A 9,714-nucleotide genomic window follows, 5' to 3' on the forward strand; every position below is an offset into this window, starting at 1 on the left:
CCATTCTTATTTTGTAAAGACATTTTAGAGAAGACAACATTGTATAATGATACCTTTTATTGTTTTTTTTTGTTTGTTAGGTCATTGTTTTATGAGTGACAAAGTGTGTTGGTTGGGTGACAACCTTTGCTAGAGTTTTGGAAAAATGAGCTGATTTGAGATATGTATGATGTGTTTTGGTAGTTTTAGTGCAGCTTGGATGTGAAATTTGCTTCTGTGACGAGCAGAAATTTGGTTAGGAGAATCGTGTGAAGAGTATAGAAAAAGTGACCTAAGTATTGAGAAATGGGTCCTAGCAATTGTAAAAAACAAAACAAAATGGTAGTGTAATCGTTTATGAAGCAAATGAAATGGCAAAGTTAATGTTTTTTTGCTTAATATAGCTTGCTGTCACATAAGTACATACTTTACGCAACTTTTTAGTTTATCTACAAAAATGTCTCTATTTAAATTCACATGTAAACCTGGCACTTTCTAAGTGAATGCAAAAAGATTGTTCTTCCAAAATGAGATGCATAATAAAACTGAACACACTATGTGAAAGAAATAAAATCATAAGGGAAAGATGGTGATAACAGCACATAAATATGCACACATCCATGTTGAGTGCATGTTCTCATATTATCTTAAATGTATGCTTAAATTAACATGGCATAGAAACTACATTTACATTTTTGCATGGAATCTCACAGACAGGAAACTATGATATTGGGTTGCAGTTGCCAAAATGACAAGATTTTACAATTCAAATATCAATATTAATAAAAAAATAGTGCATTCACAAACATGAACCTGTATTGTTCAAAACATAAATCATGAAATCACCAGAGTAATAATCTACTGTACCAAAACCACCAACACTTCAGTGTGAGGTAATGGAAATGCATGTTCCTCCTGTGTGGCACTGGCCCAAAAAAATCTCGACTTCATATTCTACACAGCTGAAATGCTTTATAAGAATGTTGCAGTGTTATAACTCTCTGAATACTTTCTCTGGTTCTCACTGCTCATATTGGCCACAAACAAAGAATCACTGGCTGGCCCAGTGCCTTACAGTCGGCTGTCAGCACTAAATCAACTCGCATCAACAATGAGTTTAATTCCATCCTGTGAGAGTTCAATCAACACTGACATTTTCTTTATGCAGGCGAAAGCTTGAAGACAATGTCAGCATGTGCCAAACTATTCATCTCAACGGCGAGTGATTAAAAAGGCACAGAGTTTCTTTTTCTTGGAGCCTTCTCAGGCTGTTTAAACAATAGTAGTCACTGAACGATAAATGCACTGATAAATCCACGGGGATGTGAACTCAACTCTAGATGATACAACTGATATAATGATATAATACTCTGGGTTTGCAAAGTGTCAAAAAACAGACAGTTAGTAATGATGCGCCTACGGATAGCGCTACTGGCTGCTGAAAGGCTACAGGTTCTCGCCATGGTGACTGACAGCCAATGGGGACTGAAGATTTTCTCCTGATGATACACAGGGCGAATTCCAAACGGCACTTCGGGAAGGGGCCGCCATTTGTAGGGATGTTCCAAACAAAAGTGAACAACTGAATCCCTTCACGAAGGGCCCTTCCAGAAGTCCGTACATGGAAGTGATTTCCGTTTGTGATCTTCGGTTAGGAGATTTTGCGATGCATTTTAAAGCAAAGTTGGGGTTGAATTCAACTTCACAAACGTAAGTAGAATAGGCTAATTCAATTTGTCTATATTAACGTAATACAAAACATTTTTTGTCAGTGATAGAAATATGATTTAAGATGGTAGTGTAAACAAGTTTAGTTTGAAAAAGTTTAATAATAATAATAATAAATAGCTATTTGCAACAACTGAAGGAGTGCAGAATGCTGCACGCATGCGCAGCGTGGTCAAGGTAACATTTGGTCAGTCATTCCCTTCGTCAAGGGAGTTCCAAATGCTTAGTAGGGCATAGGGATGCTCACTTCCGTTTGGAATTCGCATATTCCAAGCTATATTGGAGGGGTGGGGGGGGGGCTTAAGTGGTTAAATAATGACCATCCGTACAAGACCAGCAATACTGTCACATTTTACCTCATGCAACACATGAAATGGCACACACAAATCTGAAAAAAATTAAAATAAAATAACAACAAACTACTAACTAGAATTGTATACATCTACATGGTTGTTAAAAAAAAGAAAAATGAACACAGTAGCAGTAGCATCATGTTGCTGATTAAGACTGGACTGGCAGTTTATTTATTTATTTTCGGTGTTCATGTTCATTTCTGTGGGCTGGACCGGTTGATGGTCGGCTTTCTGTTGACGTAAGTGGCCCAGTAAGCCAGGTTGAAGATGAAGAAGAGCACTGGAAAGATGATACGAGAGATCTTGTCCACTTTGCTCACACGATTGTATGACTTTCTTACACCCTCCGGCACGTATTCACCATCCATTTTGGGCAGCCGGACCTCTCGGACCGGCTGGGATGGGGTGGACGTGGATGTGGCGCTCTTGGAGATGGTTGTCAGTCCGGGATCTTTGGCTACGCTCATGCTGTAGGTGGTTCCCACGATGTTGAAAGTGTTGTTGGTCTTCTTGGAGAAGGAAGCTGACTCTCGCCTCTGTGGAAGAGTCAAGAGGAAAAATTAGGGCAATAATTATTAAAAGAAGAAAACACACCCTATTAGTTCTCTTGAGCAAAAGTGAAACATTCATCTTATTAATGGACCTTCTACTAAATCTGTTTTCCCTTGCTGCACAAAATATGACAATTTTTTTGAGTAATGTATGTACAATTTACTTATTTTTTCTTTTTCTTTTTTTTTTTTTAAATAGTAGTGGGAATTACATTCAGCGCAACACGAAAAACATTGTAGTCATGATGGTATATATATGATCTTTAAAGGTAAACCCAACTTCTAAGTGTGCTGCTGATATATCTATTGTAATGACATTCTGGCAATCAAATCCTATTGCAATAATGTATAAACAAAAAATATATCTACATTAAGCCAGAATATAGCATACACAGCAGAGAATGCACTATAATAATAAATTGTAGCCATTTAGGATTTGCATAGTTTGAGCGCTCATTTTACTAAAATAATTATAGAATCAGGTGCACTGGTGCAAACATGTCCACAAAACCTGTGCTGAATGTATTTTACACATTGCATTTCCCATATCTTATTGGGAAGCAATCAGCAGCTGATTATATATTTAGCACTTTTCAGCACAAATAAGGAAGTGCTCATATACATCCAAATATCTGGGTACTGTTATGACTGAAGCTTAATAAATAGGCTTTTGCGTTGCTTTTGACAAGTGCTTTGATTAATTGGCCTGACTCTCGCCTCTGTGGAAGAGTCAAGAGGAAAAATTAGGGCAATAATTATTAAAAGAAGAAAACACACCCTATTAGTTCTCTTGAGCAAAAGTGAAACATTCATCTTATTAATGGACCTTCTACTAAATCTGTTTTCCCTTGCTGCACAAAATATGACAATTTTTTTGAGTAATGTATGTACAATTTACTTATTTTTTCTTTTTCTTTTTTTTTTTTTAAATAGTAGTGGGAATTACATTCAGCGCAACACGAAAAACAATGTAGTCATGATGGTATATATATGATCTTTAAAGGTAAACCCAACTTCTAAGTGTGCTGCTGATATATTTATTGTAATGACATTCTGGCAATCAAATCCTATTGCAATAATGTATAAACAAAAAATATATCTACATTAAGCCAGAATATAGCATACACAGCAGAGAATGCACTATAATAATAAATTGTAGCCATTTAGGATTTGCATAGTTTGAGCGCTCATTTTACTAAAATAATTATAGAATCAGGTGCACTGGTGCAAACATGTCCACAAAACCTGTGCTGAATGTATTTTACACATTGCATTTCCCATATCTTATTGGGAAGCAATCAGCAGCTGATTATATATTTAGCACTTTTCAGCACAAATAAGGAAGTGCTCATATACATCCAAATATCTGGGTACTGTTATGACTGAAGCTTAATAAATAGGCTTTTGCGTTGCTTTTGACAAGTGCTTTGATTAATTGGCCAAGGCTCTTGAGGGAAACATCTCGGGGGCATCCTCAAACCCGAAACAAAAGATCAGGGATTTTTGTAAAAAAGACAGAAAATAGCTTCAAACAATCTCTATCAATGGTATATATCAATACATTAATTAAAACAAAGAGATTCTTAAAGCCATCACAGAGGCTTGTTACATGCAAAACAGTCAAAGGTTTACATTGCACCGTGACAGAAGTTGGCTATAGAGAATATTTTTTAGTGCGAAGGGCAGATTCACTAAACAGTCGAGTCCCTTTTTTTTGTGTGATATTATACATTGTGTTCATAAAGCATCCACTCCACAGTTGAACAACGTGCTTTGTGCACTGGTGTAGCATTGCACCATGTATATTTGTTGATGTACTGTATATAACTTTACAAAGTGGTTAGTTACAGTCCTAGATTCTGATTGGTCAACAGATAAAGCATGGCTATGACCGCTTCACCCAACGGTTCTGTGTATCACTGCGCAACACCCTTAGCAACCACACTTAGCAATATAAACAATCAATATAGCTTCAGAACTGTCCCATGTATTATGTATTTCAGCAAAAATTATTAATGCAATGAATTATGAGTGACCCCTGCAGGTGTTATGTTGTGTCATTCACCTTTAATATGCCATTCCTGCTTTCTGAGAAACTCTTCTCATATGGGAGATATGTCGATGTGTGTGCGATGCGTGCGGAGGGAATATTACTGAATTTATTAGTTTTTGTTTCAGGTATGGTAGCTATTGTATGCCCATCAATTTACATTGTAATGACCAGGGTGTGATATGTGGAAAAATCAGTGGGGGGGGGGGGAGGTTTTTCATCTTAATCACTGCGTTCACAAAAAAAAAAGTCAGATGACTTTTTGATGAAGTCCACTAACTGAGCTGTCATTTTTTCTCCAATAAACATGAGCATATTACGACAAGCTTTGTCAGAATGAAGCACGTTTCCCAGGTTTACACCATTGAGTTGTTGCAGTTCTACCAGCCGTGGCTGTATTTTAAATGAGAAGTAGTTTTGGCAGATCATATAAGCTGTACGCATGCAATTTAAAACTCGCTTTACAACTCTTCTCATTGTTTTCTTCACAGCACTGCACTGCATTCCAATGATTTTTCAATTGCGGTCTCTTGTCTTTTCTGCAAAATTTCTATGCATTTCACATCGTCCCAGATCAATGCAGCACCCAACCGTAGCTTCAGAAAACACATTATTAGCCTGTAAGTCTGGATCGTTCGTCACATTAATCATGCGATCATGCGTCATCATGGGGGCTTTCCCTCAGTCTGGGAGCTCCCCTCTTTGCTTAAAACAGTATCTCCTGTAGTCTCATTCTCAAAATTTCTAGAATTTTTTTGTGATGGTCCTGTAAAATATGCTGATATGCTGCTCTGAATTCTGAACTGAACTCTGATATATTTTTCAAATATTTAAATATTTTATTTTTAGTTATTTTAAATAATCTATTTTTGAAGAAGCATTAATGACTAAATAAAATAAAGGGATAAAATAATTCAGCAGAGGTAGCAATATATAGACCGGGGGGGGGGTAATGATGGCAAATCACACCCCGGTAATGATGCTTGCAAACTTGCGCTGTGCGAATACACACATTTTTGGTTTTAATATTTGTATTGTGTAGTAACCGTTTTATAACTATAACTACACTCCGCTTTATGTTAAACACAGACGTCATAATATAGCTGAAAATGACAATAAGGAAAATAAGTCCTGGAAACAATCATTCAGTTCTGTATGATTTATAAGCTGTTTTCCTCAAAGAGACCAACAAAAAAAAAGTCCCCACAAGGTCAAAATTTACTGGTATTACTATCCTCGTTGGGACATTTGGTCCCCATAATGTAGTAGGGAATAGCAGGTACACACACACACACACACACACACACACACACACACACAGGTGGTCTTGTTGCAGCTTCCAGGTCTCTGTAGAAATACCTAACCAGGCTTCATTCTTGAGTCACAATCATGGGAGGAATGCCAGTAAACAAACAGAGCCTCTGTTAGCAGGCTTACACAAAAAGAAACACAGAAACTATCTAGTGTAGTCTAACCACATTGATCCAATTACAATGCTTTACAACATGCATGTATTACATTTGATGTTGCTGTTATTTTGGATTCCAAAATTCTTCTAAAGGAACAATTCACCCAAAATATGTTTTTAAGTAACATTCTAAATCTGTATTACTCTCTTTCTTCAGTGGCACACAAAATAAATTTAGAAGAATATCACTCTTTCCCAAACACAGGTTGAATGATGATGGGTACTGTCAAGCTCTAAAAATAAAACAATCATTAAATAACTTTTACTTTTGGGTAAACTACTTTGGTTTAAAATGGTTCGATAAGAATAAGACAATTAGCAGATTCATGGCGGGTTTCAAAGATTTTCATTTCCTTCATAAGTACTAGAAAATAAGAATCTCTAAATGTGTTCTTAGGTTACATACTAAAGATTTTGCTGCACATAGGAGAATTTGATATAATGCTATCAGATGCTATAATCCTTACTCATTACACTGTGTGCAAAGATTTTCACTTTTAGTTAGGCCTCTGATCATCTGTTCAAAAGATAATCTGGAAAGGTACAGTGGATAACAGGAGTGTAATCCTCTGTGGAGAAGTGATCATCTATGATTTAATATGCAGAGTCAGATTTACCACGACATGAGTGATTTTGATGAAGTGGGTTATCAAACCTGCTTGTTTGACAGTTCTAAGAATAAACTAGATTAAAGTGGTTCTTACCAGAGCAAAACTCACCACCACAGTGCTATGCGGTTGTGAAGGTATTTTTAAAGAGTTCTTATGTGGTTGCTAAGGTTTAGGCCATTGTTTAGTCAAGAGAGTTTCTATGATATTCTGGTCATTAGGCATGACTCATGTCCCTCCTTCAAAATAAGTCTATGGGATTTTTTTCAATATTGGTCGACATGGCTTTTACCGGCATAACAAATAAATATCTATACAATAATACTTCACACTATTCAATAATACATTTTTAACGTCTCCTCTAAATCAGGCGTTTTACAGGTTGCTTTGGACCAGTATATATATATAAATACTTTACAAAATTATACAATCATTTTGAATTATTAATAATTATTTTAAATTAGTAATACTATTTTGCAGATAAGATTAGTTCATTATTGTTATTCTATTATTAGTAGTACAATAGCAGCATTTTCAGACAGGCAGATTTCTCTGCATCCCTAAGACTCGATTAACTTAAGTAACTTCTTGGTTTGCTAGCATGTAAAAGAACAGAAACAAAATAAATGCATTTCCCTTACATGTATTCCAGCCATTCACAAAAGTAAACATTGCACAACCACAGCCACACAGACGATCCCACTACATTTTTGTCTGAAACTTGCATAACTTTCGTAGATTAACCTAAAAAAATAGAATCAATTTTAATCTGAATGTCTCTCCCTCCCCTTCGAAATTCACTCCTCGGGCTCAATCCCCTTGTGTACCCTAATTGCCAGCCCTGGTTACTTTAAGTGTAAATATTCAAAATTCATTATTACAGGTGCATCTCAATAAATTAGAATGTCGTGGAAAAGTAAAACACTATGCACTGTGGTCTGAGGAGAGCAAAGGAATACTGCCACCAACACAAAAAGAAAACGCTCAGTTCTGCACTGGGAGATGCCAGACTGTTGGCCCTGTTTTCTGATGCCAATATCTGTATAAGGATCTCACAGTGGGGACTGCTGCATGCTGCTTCCCAATCACGGGCCATCGATCCCGGCTACTACACCAGCACCTGAGTCTCTAAATCACAGTTTAGGCTTATGTCAGCATTAGTAAAGGATCCCAACTACAAGCCCATCATGACCCACACTGATACAACTGTAACATTTGGCTTAGGTCTCATTTGCATTGAGTATTGGCAAGATAAGCTCCTGAGTTCACAGAGAAAATACTTAGAAGAGAATTAGTATATTAGTATGTGATCAACATTACAATTGCTGAACAAGTACAAAGTAGAGAGAGAGAGAGAGAGAGAGAGAGAGAGAGAGAGAGAGAGAGATGATTCTTTGGATTGTAAATATGCCTTGAAGCTTTAAAAATACAGAAAATGTAACTGAAAATAAATTATGTACTCACATAGCAAACACAGTACATGCTGAAGAAACAAGATACAATTTAGTTGAGTGATTAGTTATACCACCTTGTCACTTACGAAGTTCAGGCGATAACTGAAATTAAGAACATACAGTAAGCACATGGAGGGATATTACAAAATTACATTTCCCGAATAACCCTTAACATTTGCAAATCAGCAAGTGGATTTCTCAAAACAATTTCTACAAACAGCACAAACAATGGATTACTTGCAAAAGCCTGTAACTTGCTCAAAATCCTTAGATCATCTCTCAAAAGTAATTTATCAATGAACATCAGTGCCATCAGAATGACAGATCCTTGTGTCATTAATTGTTCACAAACAAGATGTTTATGTTGTCAACAGTGTATCCTCTCAGTATTCCCTGATGTAAACTATGGCTACAGTTTTGATGACAGTCATAGAAAATGTACATGTCTGCACTTTTTTGTGTAAGGCATATATCAACTTCAACAGTACACACAGCTGTATGTGGGATAATGATTGCATGAGATTGTACAAGATTCACATTTACTGTTGGCCTGTCAACAAATTACAATCAGGATTCACCTGAGAGCAATTAATCAATTCAAGACATTAACAAAAACATACAGAAAATATGCATGACAGATTATGACAACTAGTTCAACTATTTTGCTTTTAATTACTTATATTAATAACTTATATAATACAGCTTATATAATAACTAATGTTTTTTTTTTTTGGGGGAAGACTACTCAGAGAACCCATCAAAATTTGTTCAAAAGAATAACAAATTGATTTTATGGTTTGACTAGATGATGTGGAGGTTGAAGCAACAGTTTTTGAGAATTTCAGCTGTGTTCTGAGAAATGTTCCAAAGTGATTGAGGAAAACTGTAAACTGTAACTAAATAAATCATACATTTTTTTATATATATATATATATATATATATATATTCACACAGATAAATAATCCACAAGATGTATTTTTGTACAATTAGAAATGACACAAAATACAACATGACATGCCTGTAATAAAAGTAGAAATACTACATTTATAGGAATTGGCACATATAATATATAATATTAAATATTGAAGATAACATGGAAATATCAAGAGAAAAAAAATACGCATTAATAGGATTGTTTTTTTTTTCCTGTCTGGTATGACACTTATTGCATACCATGTTATACAATAGTATAAATGTTGTCTCCCTGAGTGCTCTTATGTATCACACTGAGCTTTTAGATACAGATTTCAACAATATGTAAAAAATTACTGGGAACAGTCAATACTGTAGTACACAGAAAATGAATATGAACATTTGTATTTATACAGTCCATTTGGTTTTGAAGTATTACATGTAAACTGAAAAATTACTTTGTCATGCGAAATGTGCAGTGTTGGTGGTAAGGGAGAGTGGGGCACAAAGTAACACTTTTTGACTTTCTCAGTTTGTGAAAATCCACATGGGGTTCAGAATATAATTTTTTTATCCACAGTAATTTTACACTTGTCTAGTACAAATATGT

At 35.6% G+C, this 9,714-nt stretch overlaps 1 protein-coding gene across 1 annotated transcript in view; it reads right to left on the reverse strand.

Moving 5' to 3' along the window:
• Positions 1-2,193: 2,193 nt before the first annotated feature.
• The window catches only part of LOC107695105 (gamma-aminobutyric acid receptor subunit alpha-3-like), a 197,728-nt gene continuing 190,207 nt past the window's right edge, over positions 2,194-9,714 (reverse strand). The window contains exon 10 of the mRNA XM_016494913.1: positions 2,194-2,596. Within this exon, the coding sequence (XP_016350399.1) occupies positions 2,255-2,596 (342 nt within the window). The 3' untranslated portion in view covers positions 2,194-2,254. The remainder of the gene's footprint in view (positions 2,597-9,714) is intronic.

This window comes from Sinocyclocheilus anshuiensis, unplaced genomic scaffold, assembly GCF_001515605.1.
Source record: "Sinocyclocheilus anshuiensis isolate Anshui unplaced genomic scaffold, SAMN03320099.WGS_v1.1 scaffold506, whole genome shotgun sequence".
Classification (NCBI taxonomy): Eukaryota; Metazoa; Chordata; class Actinopteri; order Cypriniformes; family Cyprinidae; genus Sinocyclocheilus; species Sinocyclocheilus anshuiensis.